Source organism: Pseudophryne corroboree, chromosome 8 (genome assembly GCF_028390025.1).
Source record: "Pseudophryne corroboree isolate aPseCor3 chromosome 8, aPseCor3.hap2, whole genome shotgun sequence".
Taxonomy (NCBI): Eukaryota; Metazoa; Chordata; class Amphibia; order Anura; family Myobatrachidae; genus Pseudophryne; species Pseudophryne corroboree.
Genome location: NC_086451.1, coordinates 117103669 through 117124430, shown reverse-complemented (window position 1 = coordinate 117124430; position 20762 = coordinate 117103669). Strand labels below are relative to the sequence as shown.

General features: G+C 47.8%; 1 protein-coding gene across 2 annotated transcripts in view; it reads left to right on the top strand.

Moving 5' to 3' along the window:
- Nucleotides 1-20762, top strand: part of SCAI (suppressor of cancer cell invasion) — a 455550-nt gene that overhangs the window by 335254 nt on the left and 99534 nt on the right. For both annotated transcript variants that reach the window (XM_063936887.1, XM_063936888.1), the window contains exon 10: nt 18154-18255. In XM_063936887.1, the coding sequence (XP_063792957.1) occupies nt 18154-18255 (102 nt within the window). The remainder of the gene's footprint in view (nt 1-18153; nt 18256-20762) is intronic.

The following is a 20762-nucleotide window of genomic DNA, read 5'->3' as shown; positions in this document are numbered from 1 at the left end:
TAGTGTTAATCCCTGCATTATATAGCGCTCTGGTGTGTGCTGGCATACTCTCTCTCTGTCTCCCCAAAGGACTTTGTGGGGTCCTGTCCTCAGTCAGAGCATTCCCTGTGTGTGTGCGGTGTGTCGGTACGGCTGTGTCGACATGTTGGATGAGGAAGGTTACGTGGAGGCGGAGCAGAGGCCGATAAATGGGATGTCGCCCCCTGTGGGGCCGACACCAGAGTGGATGGATAGGTGGAAGGTATTAACCGACAGTGTCAACTCCTTACATAAAAGGCTGGATGACGTAACAGCTGTGGGACAGCCGGCTTCTCAGCCCGCGCCTGCCCAGGCGTCTCAAAGGCCATCAGGGGCTCAAAAACGCCCGCTCACTCAGATGGCAGACACAGATGTCGACACGGAGTCTGACTCCAGTGTCGACAAGGTTGAGACATATACACAAGCCACTAGGAACATCCGTGACTTGATCCCGGCAATAAAAAATGTGTTACACATTTCTGACATTAACCCTCTAAAAATGGGTTTTTATGTTGGGGAGAAAAAGCAGGCAGTGTTTTGTTCCCCCATCAGATGAATGAATGAAGTGTGTGAAAAGCGTGGGTTCCCCCCGATAAGAAACTGGTAATTTCTAAAAAGTTACTGATGGCGTACCCTTTCCCGCCAGAGGATAAGTTACGCTGGGAGATATCCCCTAGGGTGGATAAGGCGCTCACACGGTTGTCAAAAAAGGTGGCACTGCCGTTTTAGGAACGGCCACTTTGAAGGTACCTGTTGATAAAAAGCAGGAGGCTATCCTGAAGTCTGTATTTACACACTCAGGTACTAGACTGAGACCTGCAGATCGTGCTGCTGCAGCGTGGTCGGTGACCCTGTCAAACATGAGAACATATTAAAGACGTCGTCTTATATATGAGGGATGCACAGAGGGATCTTTTGCCGGCTGGCATCCAAAATGAATGTAATGTCCATTCTGTCAGGAGGGTATTAGAGACCTGTCACTGGACAGGTGATGCTGACTTTAAAAGGCGCATAGAGATTCTGCCTTATAAGGGTGAGGAATTATTTGGGGATGGTCTCTGGGACCTCGTATCCACAGCAACAGCTGGGAAGAAATATTTTTACCTCAGGTTTCCTCACAGACTAAGAAAGCACTGTATTATCAGGTACAGTCCTTTCGGCTTCAGAACAGCAAGCGGGTCAAAGGCGCTTCCTTTCTGTACAGAGACATGGGAAGAGGGAAAAAGCTGCACCAGTCAGCCTGTTCCCAGAATCAAAATTCTTCTCTCGCTTCCTCTGAGTCCACAGCATGACGCGGGGGCTCCACAGGTGTAGCCAGGTACGGTGGGGGGCCGTCTCAACAATTTCAGCGATCAGTGGGCTCGCTCACAGGTGGATCCCTGTTTCATTCAAGTAGTATTTCAGGGGTACAAGCTGGAATTCGAGTTGTATCCCCCCCGCCGTTTCCTCAAATATGCCTTGACGACAACTCCCTCAGGCAGGGAGGCTGCGCTAGAGGCAATTAATAAGCTGTATTCCCAGCAGGTAATACTCAAGGTGCCCCTACTTCAACAAGGACGGGGTTACTATTCCACACGGTTTGGGGTACCGAAACCGCATGGTTCGGTGTGACCCATTTTATATATAAATCCTTGAACACATACATAAAAAAATTCAAGTTCAAGATGGAATCGCTCAGGGCGGTTATTGCAAGCCTGGACGAGGGGGATTACATGGGATCCCGGGACATCAAGAATGCTTACCTGCATGTCCCCATTTACCATCCTCGCCAGGAGTACCTCAGATTTGTGGTACAGGATTACCATTACCAAGTCCAGACACTGCCGTTTGGACTGTACATGGCACCGAGGGTGTTTACCAAGGTAATGGCCGAAATGATGATACTCCTTCGAAAAAAGGGAGTTTTAATTATCCCGTACTTGGACAATCTCTTTAAAAGGGCGAGGTCCAAGGAGCAGTTGGTAGTCGGGGTAGCACTATTTTGGAAAGTGCTACAACAGCACGGCTGGATTCTAAACAGTCCAAAGTCACAGCTGGTTCCTACGACACGTCTACTGTTCCTGGGGATGGTTCTGGACACAGACCAGAAATAAGTGTTTCTCCCGGAGGAGAAAGCCAAGGAGCTGTCATCTCTAGTCAGAGACCTCCTGAAGCCAAAACAGGTATCGGTGCATCATTGCACGCGAGTCCTGGAAAAAATGGTAGCTTCCTACGAAGCAATCCCATTCGGCAGGTTCCATGCAAGAACTTTTCAGTGGGACCTGTTGGACAAGTGGTCCGGATCACATCTTCAGATGCATCGGCTGATAACCCTGTCTTCAAGGACCAGGGTATCTCTACTGTGGTGGCTGCAGAGTGCCCATCTTCAAGAGGGCCGCAGGTTCGGCATACAGGACTAGGTCCTAGTGACCATGGATGCCAGCCTTTGAGGCTGGGGGGCAGTCACACAGGGAAGAAACTTCCAGGGACTTTGGTCAAGTCAGGTGACTTCCCTACACATAAATATTCTGGAACTGAGGGCCATTTACAATGCCCTGAGTCAGGCAAGGCCTCTGCTTCAAAACCAGCCGGTACTGATCCAATCAGACAACATCACGGCAGTCGCCCATGTAAACCAACAGGGCGGCACAAGAAGCAGGATGGCGATGGCAGAAGCCACAAGGATTCTCCGATGGGCGGAAAATCATGTGTTAGCACTGTCAGCAGTGTTCATTCCCGGAGTGGACGACTGGGAAGCAGATCTTCTCAGCAGACACGACCTCCACCCGGGAGAGTGGGGACTTCATCCAGAAGTCTTCCAAAGGATTGTACACCATTGGGAAAGGCCACAGGTGGACATGATGGCGTCCCGCCTCAACAAAAAGCTATAAAAGATATTGCGCCAGGTCAAGGGACCCTCAGGCGATAGCTGTGGACGCTCTGGTAACACCGTGGGTGTACCAGTCGGTTTATGGGTTCCCCCCTCTGCCTCTCATACCAAAGGTACTGAGAATAATAGGAAGGCGAGGAGTAAGAACGATACTCGTGGTTCCGGATTGGCCAAGAAGAGCTTGGTACCCAGAACTTCAAGAAATTATATCAGAGGACCCATGGCCTCTGCCGCTCAGACAGGACCTGCGGCAGCAGGGGCCCTGTCTGTTCCAAGACTTACCGCGGCTACGTTTTGACGGCATGGCGGTTGAACGCCGGATCCTAAAGGAAAAGGGCATTCCGGAGGAAGTCATTCCTACGCTGATTCAAGCCAGGAAAGATGTAACTGCAAAACATTATCACCGCATATGGCGGAAATATGTTGCTTGGTGTGAGGCCAAAAAAGGCCCCAACAGAGGAATTTCAACTAGGTCGATTTCTGCATTCCTACAAGCAGGAGTGTCTATGGGCCTAAAATTAGGCTCCATTAAGCTACAGATCTCGGCTCTGTCGATTTTCTTCCAGAAAGAACTAGCTTCAGTACCTGAAGTTCAGACATTGTAAAAGGAGTGCTGCATTTTCAGCCCCCGGTTGTGCCTCCAGTGGCACCTTGGGTTCTCAACGTGGTGTTGAGTTTCTTAAAATCACATTGGTGTGAGCCACTAAAAACCGTGGATCTAAAATATCTCACGCGGAAAATGGTCATGTTATTGGCCTTGGCTTCGGCCAGGCGTGTATCAGAATTGGCGGCTTTGTCATATAAAAGTCCTTATCTGATTTTCCATATGGATAGGGCAGAATTGAGGACTCGTCCCCAGTTTCTCCCTAAGGTGGTATCAGCTTTTCACTGGAACCAACCTATTGTAGTGCCTGCGGCTACTAGGGACTTGGAGGATTCCAAGTTACTGGACGTAGTCAGGGCCTTGAAAAATTATGTTTCCAGGACGGCTAGAGTCAGGAGAACTGACTCGCTGTTTATCCTGTATGCACCCAACAAACTGGGTGCTCCTGCTTCTAAGCAGACTATTGCTCGCTGGATTTGTAGCACAATTCAGCTGGCGCATTCTGCGGCTGGACTACCGCAGCCAAAAATCTGTAAAAGCCCATTCCACAAGGAAGGTGGGCTCATCTTGGGCAGCTGCCCGAGGGGTCTCGGCTTTCCAACTTTGCCGAGCTGCAACTTGGTCAGGGGCAAACACGTTTGCAAAATTCTACAAAATTGATACCCTGGCTGAGGAGGACCTGGAGTTCTCTCATTCGGTGCTGCAGAGTCATCCGCACTCTCCCGCCCGTTTGGGAGCTTTGGTATAATCCCCATGGTCCTTTCGGAGTTCCCAGCATCCACTAGGACGTCAGAGAAAATAAGATTTTACTCACCGGTAAATCTATTTCTCGTAGTCCGTAGTGGATGCTGGGCGCCCATCCCAAGTGCGGATTGTCTGCAATGCTTGTACATAGTTATTGTTAACTAAAGGGTTATTGTTGAGCCATCTGTTGAGAGGCTCAGTTGTATTTCATACTGTTAACTGGGTATAGTATCACGAGTTATACGGTGTGATTGGTGTGGCTGGTATGAGTCTTACCCGGGATTCAAAATCCTTCCTTATTATGTCAGCTCGTCCGGGCACAGTGTCCTAACTGAGGCTAGGAGGAGGGTCATGGTGGGAGGAGCCAGTGCACACCAGGTGACCTAAAGCTTTCTTTAGTTGTGCCCAGTCTCCTGCGGAGCCGCTATTCCCCATGGTCCTTTCGGAGTTCCCAGCATCCAATACGGACTACGAGAAATAGATTTACCAGTGAGTAAAATCTTATTTTCCGTATTTTGGAATAATTAGATACCATAATGAGATATCATGGTGATCGGACCTATGTCTAAGCACAGAATGCATTTATGTTTCATATACACCTTATACACACATCCTGAAGGTCATTATAGCCAGTATTTTTTATAACTTTGTGCATTAAACAAAGTGTTTCTACATTCACACAATTCATTTATGTTTCATATACACCTTATACACACAGCCTGAAGGTCATTTAATACAATATTTTTAATAACTTTGTGTATTAAACAAAGTTTGTGTACACTGAGCCATCAGAAAACAAAGGTTTCACTATCTCACTCTCACTCAAAAAAGTCCGTATTTCGGAATATTCCGTATTTCGGATATTTGGATATGGGATACTCAACCTGTATTCGTGTTTCATTCACCAGTAAAAAAAAGAAAGAAAAAAAGAAGAAAAATTAAAATATATCAAATGTATTGTAAAAATGAAGAAAACATAATACATTATTTCTCTGACGTCCTAGTGGATGCTGGGAACTCCGTAAGGACCATGGGGAATAGCGGGCTCCGAAGGAGGCTGGGTACTCTAGAAAGATTTATGACTACCTGGTGTGCACTGGCTCCTCCCACTATGACCCTCCTCCAAGCCTCAGTTAGATTTCGTGCCCGGCCGAGGTTGGATGCACACTAGGGGCTCTCCTGAGCCCTTAGAAAGAAACAACATCACTGCAGTCGCCCATGTAAATCGACAGGGCGGCACAAGAAGCAGGATGGCGATGGCAGAAGCCACAAAAATTCTCCGATGGGCGGAGAATCATGTACTAGCACTGTCAGCAGTGTTCATTCCGGGAGTGGACAACTGGGAAGCAGACTTCCTCAGCAGACACGACCTCCACCCGGGAGAGTGGGGACTTCATCCAGAAGTCTTTCAGATGCTGGTAAACCGTTGGGAAAAACCACAGGTGGACATGATGGCGTCCCGCCTCAACAAAAAGTTAAAAAGATATTGCGCCAGGTCAAGGGACCCTCAGGCGGTAGCTGTGGACGCTCTAGTGACACCGTGGGTGTACCAGTCGGTTTATGTGTTCCCTCCTCTGCCTCTCATACCAAAGGTATTGAGAATAATAAGAAAGAGAGGAGTAAACACCATTCTCGTGGTTCCGTATTGGCCAAGACGAGCGTGGTACCCGGAACTTCAAGAGATGCTCTCAGAGGACCCGTGGCCTCTACCGCTCAGACAGGACCTGCTACAGCAGGGGCCCTGTCTGTTCCAAGACTTACCGCGGCTGCGTTTGACGGCATGGCGGTTGAACACCGGATCCTAAAGGAAAAGGGTATTCCGGAAGAAGTCATTCCTACGCTTGTTAAGGCCAGGAAAGATGTTACGGCAAAGCATTATCACCGCATATGGCGGAAATATGTTGCATGGTGCGAGGCCAAAAAGGCCCCAACAGAGGAATTTCAACTAGGTCGATTTCTGCATTTCCTGCAAGCAGGAGTGAATATGGGCCTAAAACTAGGCTCCATTAAAGTACAGATCTCGGCTCTGTCGATTTTCTTTCAAAAAGAACTAGCTTCAGTACCTGAAGTTCAGACATTTGTGAAAGGAGTGCTGCATATTCAGCCCCCATTTGTGCCTCCTGCGGCACCTTGGGATCTCAACGTGAAGTTGAGCTTCTTAAAATCACATTGGTTTGAGCCACTAAAAACCGTGGATTTGAAATATCTCACGTGGAAAGTGGTCATGTTATTGGCCTTGGCTTCAGCCAGGCGAGTGTCAGAATTGGCGGCTTTATCATGTAAAAGCCCTTATCTGATTTTCCATATGGATAGGGCGGAATTGAGGACTCGTCCCCAATTTCTCCCTAAGGTGGTGTCAGCGTTTCACTTGAACCAGCCTATTGTGGTGCCTGCGGCTACTAAGGATTTGGAGGACTCTAAGTTGCTAGACGTTGTCAGGGCCCTGAAAATATGTTTCCAGGACGGCTGGAGTCAGAAAATCTGACTCGCTGTTTATCCTGTATGCACCCAACAAGCTGGGTGCTCCTGCTTCTAAGCAGTCTATTGCTCGCTGGATTTGTAGTACAATTCAGCTTGCACATTCTGTGGCAGGCCTGCCACAGCCAAAATCTGTGAATGCCCATTCCACAAGGAAGGTGGGCTCATCTTGGGCGGCTGCCCGAGGGGTCTCGGCTTTACAACTTTGCCGAGCAGCTACTTGGTCAGGGGCAAACACGTTTGCAAAATTCTACAAATTTGATACCCTGGCTGAGGAGGACCTGGAGTTCTCTCATTCGGTGCTGCAGAGTCATCCGCACTCTCCCGCCCGTTTGGGAGCTTTGGTATAATCCCCATGGTCCTTACGGAGTTCCCAGCATCCACTAGGACGTCAGAGAAAATAAGATTTTACTCACCGGTAAATCTATTTCTCGTAGTCCGTAGTGGATGCTGGGTACTCAAGGGTTATTGTTGAGCCATCTGTTGAGAGGCTCAGTTGTTTTCATACTGTTAAACTGGGTATAGTATCACGAGTTGTACGGTGTGATTGGTGTGGCTGGTAAGAGTCTTACCCGGGATTCTAAATCCTTCCTTATTATGTCTGCTCGTCCGGGCACGGTGTCCTAACTGAGGCTTGGAGGAGGGTCATAGTGGGAGAAGCCAGTGCACACCAGGTAGTCATAAATCTTTCTAGAGTGCCCAGCCTCATTCGGAGCCCGCTATTCCCCATGGTCCTTACGGAGTTCCCAGCATCCACTACGGACTACGAGAAATAGAATTACCGGTGAGTAAATTCTTATTTTTTTTCAAAGTATTGTAATACTTTTGGTCTGTTATTGTTATCCTGACATGGTGATATTTGTTAGCAAGGATGCCCTTTGTTATCCTACCACAAACAGGGATATCCCCGGCGGTACCCATTTTATGTACCGTGCAAAAGCTATTTCATAAATATACCCCATAGTCTACAAAATACATGTGTTGTAAAGCCACTGTTGCTAATTATGGTATCCAACAGTACTACAAGAGCAAAAAGAATGACGTTTTGTCATGGCACATTCAACTAGAGCACAGGTTGTCAAACTCGGTCCTCAGGACCCCAAACAGTTTATGTTTTCCAGATCTCCTCAGGATTGCAAGTGAAATAATCAGCTCCAACTGTAGATCTTTTAAGATGTGTCAGTGAGTAATAAGTATACCTGTGCATCTGCTAGGTGACCTGGAAAACGTGTGCTGTGTGGGGTCCTGAGGACTGAGTTTGAGAACGACTAAACTAGAGCTATGTCAGAGAGTGAATTGGGCAAAGCAGAATAGAGTAGTGATCATCTGTACTATTTCCAATCACTACCGTACTGAGCAGACACAAGACTTGGCAGAGGAGTATTGAGTGCTGTGGTGCACATTGTTTAATTCATGTATGTGTTTTGGATAATAGAAATGTGGGCCTAATGTGGACAATACATCTAACCTGCAGTTCCCCAATGCTGATGGTCAATTTCTCAGGGGTAACAAAATCCTACATCTTAAAAATCCCGACATTCCGGTCATATCAGCGATTCAAGGGTTTCCAGTGTGTTTGATTTTACCAGTGACCTGACCCAGGCATTGGCAAAACAGGGAATTGCCCCAATTAATTACAGATGTATAGGCCACATAAGCCTTCTTTTTATTTACATGGTCGAGTCACTTATTGTGACCACCAGCCAATAGCCAGAGTAATCACCGTGTGCAGTCATTTCAGAAACATTTTAGCCCCCAGGTTGATCCACTGTATCGTGGCAGTCGGCCCTCACGAACCTTTGTAGCCGACGTTCACCTCTCACATCAATGCCACATGGGTCTCTGCAGTTTCCACGTCGGTTATACACAATGGTGGGAGCCACAAGATGGTGGCCAATGAAGCAATTCAATTGTAGTTCCGTTCCGTAGCACATGGGGACATTTTTTTTTCTCGCCACTTTCTGAGGTGGTGGGAAGAAATGTGCGAAACGTCTGTGGTTTCCGTGCCCTAACCAGGACTTTAGATGACAAACACAATAATTAATGGGCGCCCAAAACAATTGAATTGCTTCGTCGTTCGGCCATTAATTAGTCTGACCATATTATCCCTTTAACCTGGGACACTTATGAATTACACAGGTTCTGTGGCTGGCTGACCACAAGCCTGCATTTCACCTGGTTTTAAGCAGCCACAGATCCTGTGTAATTCATGAGTATCCCTACTTTAATTATTGCGGCACCCAAAATAATTTAATTCCCCCCATGATGTTATTTTTGTAGAATTTCTTCCACAGATCGTGTTTACTTATTTTGCAATGCTGCAAAACAGTGGTTAGATGTTTTATCATTAGACATTACTGTGTATAAAGTAGAACTAATGCGGGCCATACATGTACGCCCCGATTTCCCATTCTAGTGATTACAATCCGCAGATCAACCGACTCCATTGATCAACAATTTGTTGGCATATTGGCAAAATTCTGCAAATTAAAAAGCATGTATTAATGTGTATGGGCCCCTTTAGGTAGTCTGTGTCGAGTTAAGTTAGCGAATGTAGAAAGATAATATCAGCTGAGGTCACAAGCCATGGTTAGAGCCCTGCATAGACACTCAAGTGGCCTGGCCACCAACAAGTGACCAGGAATGTGAGCTGGTTATATGGGTTTTTTTTTCCCACTTACAGCCGGTTTGAGGATAATTACATCCACAGCAGGCAGTTTGCTGTATGGTCTGGTCAAAAAGGCATTACTGAGTTAGATGTGTTCTGGCAGCAATCCCCAGGGAATCTTATCACTCGGCACAGAGCCTGAATTTTAAAGTCAAGGTTCCTGTGTTTTCCTTGCATAGCTGAAGAGATAGGTGTATAGGCAGAGGAGATGCAGCAGCCTGCATACACACACGAATAAGGAGGCGGATAAGTAATGCATGGCTTAATGAATGTACAGGTGTTCAGGGTAGTGCAGCTTGGCCATTCTATTGTCTCATATACAATATAGCCCTGATCTGTCATGTATATAAACTACACAGCTTAGCTGTACATCCACATTATCCTTCTGAGTGGTAAAAAAAAAAAAAAAAAAAAAAAAAAGGGGTAAGATGAGATAAATAACCCAGGGCCTAATTCAGAGTTGATCTTAGCTGTGCAAAATTTTGCACGGCTACGATCAGTTACTCAGACATGCGGGGGGACGCCCAGCACAGGGCTAGTCCGCCCCGCATGCCTGGCCCTACCCCCCGCACAAGTACAAAAGCATCGCACAACGGCAATGCCTTTGTACTGGAAGAGTAGCTCCCTGCCAGCGCAGCTCCTGCTCGCTGACCAGAGCTACTCGTTGCTGTGAGGGTCGCAACAGCTGCATGTGACGTCACACAGCCGCTGCCGCCCACCCCCTCCCGCCCAGCAAACGCCTCTGCCTGCCAATCAGGCAGAGGCTATCGCTTGGCTGTGACAGCCGTCTGCTGTCTGGCATGCAGCGCCGACGCATGCACAGTTCAGATCTGATCGGCTGCTGTGCAAAAACGCACAGCATCGGTCAGGTCTGAATTAGGTCCCAAAATGCGGAATAATGCACAAAAACATTTGAGTTTGTATAGATGAGAGGCTATTGCAACATGTTTGCAAGACATGTAACCCTGGCTGCACATACATGGAATCTATGGGGGTATTTCAGAGTTGATCGCAGCAGCAACTTTGTTAGCGGTTGGGCAAAACCATGTGCACTGCAGGTGTGGCAGATATAACATGTACAGAGAGAGTTAGGTTTGGGTGGGTTATTTTGTTTCTGTGCAGGGTAAGTACTGGCTGCTTTATTTTTACACTGCAATTTAGATTTCAGTTTGAACACACCCCACCCAAATCTAACTCTTTCTGCACATGTTATATCTGCCTCCCCCCCCCCCCCCCCCCCCCCCCCCCCCTGCAGTGCACATGGTTTTGCCCGTTAGCTAACAAATTTGCTGCTACGATCAGGTCTGAATTAGGCCCTATGTATCTACTGGCTAACAAGCAGGCTGATCTGTTCTCAACTATAATTCCTGTCTATCTATTAATTTGCAGGAATGCATCTTTAGCAGGGTTGAAAGAGGTTAAACTAACGTTGCATGTTTAGAATTGTTGGCAAAAAATGAAGACTATTTGAATTGATCTGCTAATGCGCGATGACTGTCACAACATGATTGGTTATTGAGATAAAAGCCGCTCATGTAATCACGTGACGCTCCATGAAAAGACGTGAGATTTTCTTTTCTGCTGCGGGGTACATTGGGCTCCACAGGGAATGACATTGGGATGTAGAGTAGGATCTTGATCCGAGGCACCAACAGGCTCAAAGCTTTGACTTTTCCCAGAATGCATAGCGCCGCCTCCTCTATAACCTTGCTTCCGTGCACAGGAGCTCCGTTTTGTAGTTGGTGCCATGCAGTAAGCAGGCATACAGCAGGGGGGCTGCTCCAGCAGCCCCGAGAAGAAGCTTTTAATGAAAAATAAAGACTTCAGGGATTGCAGCAGAGACACTGTCTGTGTTAGATGTCAGTCAGACATCTCCTGCTGCAGCTCCATCACCTCCCCCAGCGGCGCTGTATACGCCCACGCCCTGGTTGCCAGGTACTTACAGCGGAGGCTCCGGTTTCTTCCAGTTAGTCACACACACACTACCGCTGTTCTTCTCGATCGCGTGGCCGCACCCAGGGAGGATGTAAGTGGGTCCCCTCGGCGGGACCCGCTGTAAATCACGATCCCGCGCGGCCGGTGGGGACACTGTGGCAGTACAGGGACCCCACTACACCACCAGTACATGGGCACAGGTCGATTTCCTCTCATAAACCGTTTTTATAAGCCCACAGTACCCAGTGGTGAAGTCCAGCAGGGGGATAAGGCTTTGACCTGTAGCCCCTCCCTCAGCCCCAGGGCGCCATTTAGAGTAAATGTTCCCGCCCTGGAGCTGCATATCTCTATCTCCCTCACTCCCTGTCAGCGTTTGGGCGCCATTAGGACAAGCTGAGCTGATCCTGGGACTGTTTGGGCAAATCCTCCTCTGTAAAGCCGCCTGCATGTCAGCGCTGTGCATTTTACATGACACTTAAGTATTCTACATGTCTGCTGACAGTGTTAGTTCAGAAAGAGTGCATTTAGTCAGGGTTATATAGTACAAGTACCCAGTGATATACATCCAGTCTTTACTGTGCATTGTTATATCTATTGAGTGTATAGCTATACTTAGTACTACTTTGTATTGCTAGTCCAGTGCAGTTTTATTGCATGTCATAATTCTGCATTGTGTAATGTGACTATGTGTGTGTGCATATAGCTGCTGTGTGACCTCCATTTCGTGTATCTCACTCAGATTCCTATCCCTATATTCTATAACCTGAGTGAGCTAAGTGTGTCAGGTTTATCATTTAATATAGGTGTTTCACAAGATATTCTCAGTGTGTATTTTTCTCTGTGATTTTTAGTCACCATATACCTCTTGAATTCCCTGTTTGTGCTGTTACACTGCACAGGGGGTTCTTGAAAGGTATTGTGCTGCTGATATTGTACTGGGATGCCCTGCACTGAGCTTTTGGATATGTCAGCTACAAGGGGCAACGGAGCTGGGGCTGATCCCACATTGTGTGGTAGTGACGCTGCAGACTCATTTGAGGAAAATATTGCAGCTGAGGGTTCAGGTTCTGGGGGCTCCTTACCCCAAGTGGGATCGTAGCAACGGGGGTTCAAAATGACCCGCCTTGGGCTACTTTCTCCATGCTTTTGAATACACGGGTAACTAGATTAACGCCCCCTATGGGACCTCCTGTGCCGGTAAAACCGCTTATGGTCCCTGCCGTTAACCCGCCTTGGGCAGATCAACTGTCTGCTCAGTTACAGCAATTGAACCAATCACGGACTACTCAGAAGTCTAACCCTCGTCCGCCTAAGACCAAGGGGTCCTCTAAGCGGGCCATTACTTACTCACAATCCACCAACGTCCCAGACACCTCGTCTGATGAGGATGGCGTTTATACTGACCTCACAGATTCTGATCCTGACGCTTCTGATGGGGAATCTGTTTCACAGGTGGATGTTCCTGACTTGTTGGAGGCTATCGAGCTCATTCTTCAGATTACTGATGACCTGGAGCCTGATGCTGCTCCTAAGAAACCATACAGATTTAAACGTCAGAAAGTGGTTAAACAAGTTTGACCTCATTCTGATCATTTAGTTGACATACGTCAGGAGTCCTGGAAAAATCCAGGAAAGAAATTCACGCCTCACAAGAAGAAGCTGGCTCGCTTCGGAGCGAAGTAAAAATTGGGAAACACCCCCGCCAGTGGATTCGCAGGTGGCGCAGCTAGTGGTATCCTCACCTCTGCCAGTAACTACCGTCACGTCTTTGAAAGAACCGACGGATAAGCGTGTGAAGGGTTGTTTAAAGGCGATTTACACCTTAGCAGGTGCTACGCATCGGCCCACCATTGCAGCGACTTGGGCTGCAAAGGCTATTGAAGCGTGGGCTCAGGAGTTGGAAGCTGAGATGTCTTCCAAAGCTTCTGATCATGGTAGACAATGCTTATCGAATATTGGGGGTCATTCCGAGTTGTTCGCTCGTTATTTTTTTGACGCAACGGAGCGAATAGTCGCTAATGCGCATGCGCAATGTCCGCAGTGCGACTGCGCCAAGTAAATTTGCTATGCAGTTTGGTATTTTACTCACGGCATTACGAGGTTTTTTCTTCGTTCTGGTGATCGTAATGTGATTGACAGGAAGTGGGTGTTTCTGGGCGGAAACAGGCCGTTTTATGGAGTGTGTGAAAAAACGCTACCGTTTCTGGGAAAAACGCGGGAGTGTCTGGGCGAACGCTGGGTGTGTTTGTGACGTCAAACCAGGAACGACAAGCACTGAACTGATCGCAGATGCCGAGTAAGTCTGGAGCTACTCAGAAACTGCTAAGAAGTGTCTATTCACAATTCTGCTAATCTTTCGTTCGCAATTTTACTATGCTAAGATTCACTCCCAGTAGGCGGCGGCTTAGCGTGTACAAAGCTGCTAAAAGCAGCTTGCGAGCGAACAACTCGGAATGACCCCCATTGTCACAGCTGCTCATTACATTAAAGAGGCGGCTTCTGATGCCGGTATCCTGGCGGCCAAGGCTTCTACTACGTCCATACTCTAGCCAGATTCTATGGCTGAGGTCCTGGTCCGTGGATCTGGACTCTAAGAAAACCCTGGAGATACTCCCTTTTAAAGGAGACATCCTTTTCGGAGAAGACCTCAGTAAGATTGTGGCTGACTTAGCTTCTGCTAAAACAGCTTGTCTACCTAGTACTGCTCCTTCGGTGCTGAAGGCTAAGAGTACTTCCTTTCGCTCCTTTCATCCTTCAGGGAAAGCAAACGGTCAGGCGTATCCAAAACAGGCTCGCACTTCCAAACCCAATAAGCCCAAACCCAAACGGGCCTAGGCTGCCCGTCAGCCTGCTTCCAAGACTGATAAGCCTGCCGCATGACAGGACGGGCCTCCCTCTGGGGGCCGACTTCTAGGGTATACCCAGGAATGGTTGAAGGCCACTTCCGATGCCTGGGTACGGGAAGTCGTCACTCAAGGTGACGCCGTATCCTTCAAAAATCATCCCCCTCATCGATTTTGCCTGACAGACGTCCCTTCGGATCAGGTGAAGGCAAAAACTTAATTCGGTGGTACAGTCCCTCCTGGACACAGGAGTGGTAGTACTGGTGCCTCTGGCTCAGAGAGGCAAGAGGCACTATTCACCGCTGTTCCTAGTCCCGAAACCGAATGGGTCATCCTGGCCCATTCTCAACCTCAAGTCCTTGAACAAATTTGTGAAGGTCTCCAAGATTCGCATGGAAACTCTTCGCTCTATTGTACTGGCATTGGAACCTGGGGATTGTATGGTCTCCCTGGACATACAGGATGCTTACCTCCATATTCCCATTGCAATGTCTCATCAGCAATACCTGAGGTTTGCGGTTGGCAACCTCCATTACCAATTTCAGGCGTTACCTTTTGGTTTGACCACGGCTCCGCGAGTCTTCACCAAGGTCATGGCGGTAATGATGGCTGTGCTCCGCCGTCAAGGGGTCAGGATCCTACCGTAACTGGATGACTTGTTGATCCTAGCAAATTCCCCAGAAATTCTCCTACGCCATCTGGATCTGACTATCCATTTTCTGCAAGCCCATGGGTGGCTCATCAACTGGAAGAAATCTTCCCTGGTCCCTGCTCAGAGCATGGTGCACCTGGGGGCGTTGTTGGACACTCACAACCAGCGGTTGTTCTTGTCTCAGGAGAAAGTCCTGAAGCTTCAGGACAGGATTCGGTGTTTCCTATCTTGTCCGCAAGTGTCGATACATTCGGCAATGCAAGTGCTAGGTCTCATGGTGTCTGCTTTCGACATGGTGGAGTACGCTCAATTCCATTCCCGCCCTCTGCAGAAGCTGATTCTTGCCAAGTGGGACGGCCTGCCTCACCGGATCAGGTCTTAAATGATCTCCTTGTATCCGGAGGTCCGTCTGTCACTGAGCTGGTGGCTTCAGGACCAACAATTGAGCAGGGGTCGTCCCTTCTGGATCTCCAACTCGGTCCTTCTGACGACGGATACCAGTCTGAGAGGTTGGGGCGTGGTGTTGGAGCAACACTCCCTTCAGGGTCGGCGGACCAAAGAGGAGTCTCTCCTCCCGATAAGCATTCTGGAATTGCGGGCGGTGTTCAACTCATTGAACTTGGCCCAGCATTTAATACAAAACAGACCTGTTCAAGTACAGTCGGACAACGCCACCACGGTGGCGTACATCGATCATCAAGGCGGCACTCGAAGCCGCATGGCAATGAGGTAAGTATCAAGGATTCTTCAGTGGGCAGAACGCCATCTGCCAGCCATATCGGCAGTGTTCATTCCGGGGGTCCTAAACTGGGAAGCGGACTTTCTCAGTCGTCATGACATACACGCTGGAGAGTGGAGCCTCCATACAGAAGTATTTAAACTCCTCGTGGACAAGTGGGGCCTCCCAGATGTGGACTTTATGGCGTCTCGACACAATCACAAGGTTCCGGTCTTCGGAGCAAGGACAAGAGATCCTCAAGCAGCGTTTGTGGACGCACTGGCAATTCCATGGAACTTTCAGCTGCCATACGTGTTCCCTCCGGTGTCACTCCTGCCCAGAGTAATAAGGAAGTTCAAGCAAGAAGGAGGAATCCTGCTTCTGATCGCTCCAGCGTGGCCCAGACGGCATTGATTCTCAGACCTTCAGGGTCTCTCGATAGAGCGTCCCCTTCTACTTCCACAGCGCCCAGGTCTCCTTGTTCAGGGTCCCTGTGTATATCAGGCTTTAGCCCGGTTGGCTTTGATGGCGTGGCTCTTGATGCTTCCGTCTTGAGGGCCAAAGGTTTTTCTGAGGCGGTCATTCAAACTATGTTGAAGGCCCGGAAACCGGCTTCTGCTCGTATTTACCATAGGGTCTGCAATTCTTACTTTGCTTGTTGCGCATCTAACAATCATGACGCTTACAAGTTTAGTACGACCAAACTTTTGGCCTTTCTACAACAGGGCCTGGACTTGGGCCTTAGTCTGGCCTCCATCAAGGTTCATATTTCTGCCTTGTTGGTTTGGTTCCAGAGGAAAATTGCGGCGTTACCTGTAGTACATACGTTTACTCAGGGTGTGTTGTGGATTCAACCTCCCTATGTCCCGCCTGTGGCCCCTTGGGACTTGTCGATGGTTTTGGAGGCCTTGCAAGGGTCTCCGTTTGAGCCTCTTGAATCTGCAGACCTTAAGTGGCTTTCTCTTAAGGTGTTGTTTTTGCTGGCTGTTGCCTCTGCTAGACGGGTGTCGGATTTGGGTGCCTTATCTTGTAGGTCACCATATCTTATTTTTCACCGTGATCGGGCGGTTCTTAGAACACATCCCGGGTATTTACCTAAGGTGGTGTCTTCTTTTCACCTTAATCAGGAGATTGTGGTTCCGGCCTTGCCTCTTCTCACTTGTCTTCCAAAGAGCGGTCTTTAGATGTGGTACGGGCTCTCCGTATCTACGTGAAGAGAACTGTCTCCATCAGGAAGTCGGATTCTCTCTTTGTTCTGTTTGGTTTTCACAAACGTGGCTGGCCTGCTCACAAGCAGACCCTAGCCAGATGGATTAGAATGGTGATTGCACATGCTTATGTAAAGGCTGGCCTTCCAGCTCCTGCTACCATAAAGGCCCATTCTACTCGGTCGGTTTGACTTCTTGGGCGGCCCGCCATGGTGCGACCCTTGAACAATTGTGCAAGGCAGCTACGTGGTCCTCAGTGAACACGTTCATACGGTTTTATGCCTTTGATACTTCTGCCTCCTAGGATGCTTCCTTTGGACGCCGGGTTCTTGTGCCCGCTACAGTGCGTCCCCTCCCATAAGGAACTGCTTTAGTACATCCCCAATGTCATTCCCTGTGGAGCCCAGTGTACCCCGCAGCAGAAAACGAGATTTATGGTAAGAACTTACCATTGTTAAATTTCTCTCTGCGAGGTATACTGGGCTCCACAGGGCGCCCACCCTGACGCACTTAGCTTCTTTGGGTTGGTCATGAGAGAGTGGTGTATGTGGCTACTAACAGTTGTCGTCTCTTTTGCCTGCTACTGCATTGGACTGGTTAACAAAAACTGAGCTCCTGTGCACGGAGGTTGGTAGGCGCTATGCATTCTGGGAAGAGTCAAAGCTTTGAGCCTGTTGGTGCCTCGGATCAAGATCCTACTCTACACCCCAATGTCATTCCCTGTGGAGCCCAGTGTACCTTGCAGAAAGAGATTTAACAACGGTAAGTTCTTACCATACATCTCATTTTAATAGTTTAACATTTCAGTTGCTGTTTCTTTAGGACATGTTTGTGTGGCTTAATGCAGTGGTTCCTAAACTTTCTTAAATGAGTGGCACTAGACTAGAGTATCAGCATTTTATTCACGGCACCCCTAGGTCGGAAGTTTCTTATTAAGAAATTCAGAGAAAATTATTAAACTATGTAAATTATGCTCATATGTAATCCTTGCCAGCAGGTATGTGTTGGTGTACAGGATTACATGACTGTTTGGGGGAGATTCAAATGTTTGAAAAGTCAGTTGGGAGTCTGTTTTTTCCTATCTAATAGACAGGAAAAAACAGACACCCAACCGACTTTTCAGACATTTGAATTTCCCCCTTTGCCTACATATTTCATGGTGGCAGCCACCAGCACTGATTTTACCTATGACATTGACCATAAATAATTTTATTGGTTCTGGACTACCAACTTGCAGCACAGTTTGGGAACCACTGTAAGACTATGATGATCTCCCTTACTTTTGAGATATCCATCCATAGTCCTCATCTGAAAACTCAGATCACCTGCTAATAGGAAGTTTTAGAGTAGAACGATCTAATAATATGGTAGGTTATTGGGGGCATTATTTCATATCAGAATGTTTCTGTTTTTCAGGACCCTACAGAGAAGCCAACAAAACGAGAAAACCCTCATAAATACCTTCTCTATAAGCCTACCTTCAGTCAGCTCTATACCTTCCTTGCGGCATCTTTCAAGGTCAGTGTGCATGTATGTGTGTCTATTGTCACTGGTAAGCAGTGTTTGTCAGAGGCTTCGCCGCACTTTATGTTACAATAATAAGTTCTGAAACGCAAATATTGTTGCACCCGCATTATTATTCTTAATATTGTGCATTTATATGGTGCCACAAGGGTTCTTCAGTGCCTAACAAAGGGGGTAATTTAGACCTGATCGCTCGCTAGCTGGTTTTTGCAGTCCAGCGTTCACATAGTCTCCGCCCACCAGGGAGTGTATTGTAGCTGTGCAAGTGTGCGATCGCATGTGCAGCCGAACGGTACAAAAACATTTTGTGCTGTTTCTGAGTAGCTTAGGACTTACTCAGCTACTGCGATCACTTCAGCCTGTCCAGGACCGGAATTCACGTCAGACACCCACCCTGCAAACGCTTTTGAATGCCTGCATTTTTCCAACCAAGAAAACGGTCAGTTGACACCCACAAACGCCCTCTTCCTGTCAATCACCTTGCGATCGCCCGTGTGAATGGATTCTTCGCACAAACCCATCGCAGAGCAACAAACTGCTTTGTACCTGTGCGACGCGCCTGTGCATTGCGGTGCATAGCATGCGCAGTTCTGACCTGATCGCAGCACTGTAAAAACCGCTAGCGAGCGATCAGGTCTGAATTACCTCCAGAGTACATAAATGAACAAAACAAGAGAACAGCGACTTAAGGTGTGTACACACGAGGGGTCATTCCGAGTTGATCGCTCGCTGACAATTTTCGCAGCACAGCGATCAGGTAAAAAATTACAAAACTGCGTATGCATCGCAATGCGCACGTGCCTCGTACGGCTACAAACAGCATTGTTGCTGTGCAATGCTTTTAGCGACGAATCCAATCGCACAGCCCATCGCAAGGAGATTGACAGGAAGAGGGCGTTTATGGATGTCAACTCTCCGTTTTCTGGGAGTGGTAAGAAAAATGCAGGCGTGTCCAGGCGTTTGCAGGACGGGTGTCTGACGTCAATTCTGGGACCTCCGTCGCTAGGATTATCGCACAGGATAAGTAACTTCAGGGCTGGTCTTGTTTTGCACAAAATGTTTTGCATACTTGCAAAGCGAAAATACACCCCCCCTGTGGGCGGCGACTATGCTTTTGCACAGCTGCAAAAAGTAGCTAGCGAGCGATCAACTCGGAATGAGGGCCACGGTGCGATATTCGCTTAACTTTTCTTACGATTTTGACTATATAGCCAAAATTTTAAGGCAAGTTAGTGCATATTGCACCGTGTACACAGCTTGCGATGCGCGGTCCTGCGGGATCAGCATCGCAAGCAGAAATAGACTGTGCAGGCAAGTCAATTTTGAGTATTTTGTGTAAAAGATAGTAAAAATTGTTACTTAGCCACAATCAGTATCGCAAACACAGTCATCTTTGCTTGTGATACCAGGCACAGGACATGTCGCATAGTGAAAATCGGGCATAGCCCAAATCTCACCTTGTGTATGGACCTTTACAGTACAAGACAATGTAGGACCGCACATGGTATATCAACATTTCTGCATCAGGGGACAGGGCACTGAAATAATCATCAGGGTGGTTGAAACTGAAGGTTAGGTGCTGTTGTAGGGAGTATGGAGTAGAAGGTCTAAGTAAAAGGGGTGTGGTTCATCAAATCGACAGTATCTAGGTCGACCTTTAGACCTGTCGACCTAGCACATGTCGACCTAGAAACCCTGTCGACCTTCCATCCATGTCGACCTAGTGACTGTCGACCTATAGTGGTCGACCTAAACATTGTCGACCTAGATACTGTCGATCTTCAGACCGGATCCCAAGACTAAGTAGAAGTCTAAGTTAGACGTGGAAAAGCACATGATGGGATAGAGGGCCCTGCTTGCTTACATTCTAAAAGGGGAGGGGCACACAGACGGGGGTGACACAGATGGGGTTTCACACTAGATGATGGTTAATTGTTGAGTAAGTAGACATGCTTCTAACGACTTAGACATTACTACCAATATATGGCGTGGTCTGGAACATTGGCAATCAATCACTAGAGAAACACAGCCCAAATAGAAAAGCGGAGCTAGTGCCAGACTTTTACATTCACAGACAGTCTGCTTATGCTGCACTGTTACACCACAAATGGCATAAGTAGAATCTTATGTACCAAGTTACGTCTTGGACATTCCGGTAATGAATTTAATGCTGTAGCTGTGTCATGTACATAATAAATGTTTTGGGGTTTTTTCTTATTATTTTAAGCACCCAGTATTTCCCCTAACCTACTGCCCAAAAAAACAAATTACAGCTGGGACGTTATTCATTTGTTATAAAGGTTGCAGTATAACCAGGGTGTTTTCCTGGAACTGTATGTTAGATCCACAGGTGCCTAGCTAGCGGAACACGTGGCCGGCCTGTGTCCAGAGGCAGGAGAGCATCAGGCAGCAGCAGTTTTGTTTATTAATATTGATTTATTTATTTTTCCCCCTGAAAGAAATAGGTCACGCTGTCAGTCTCATGTCACATTGATGGTGTT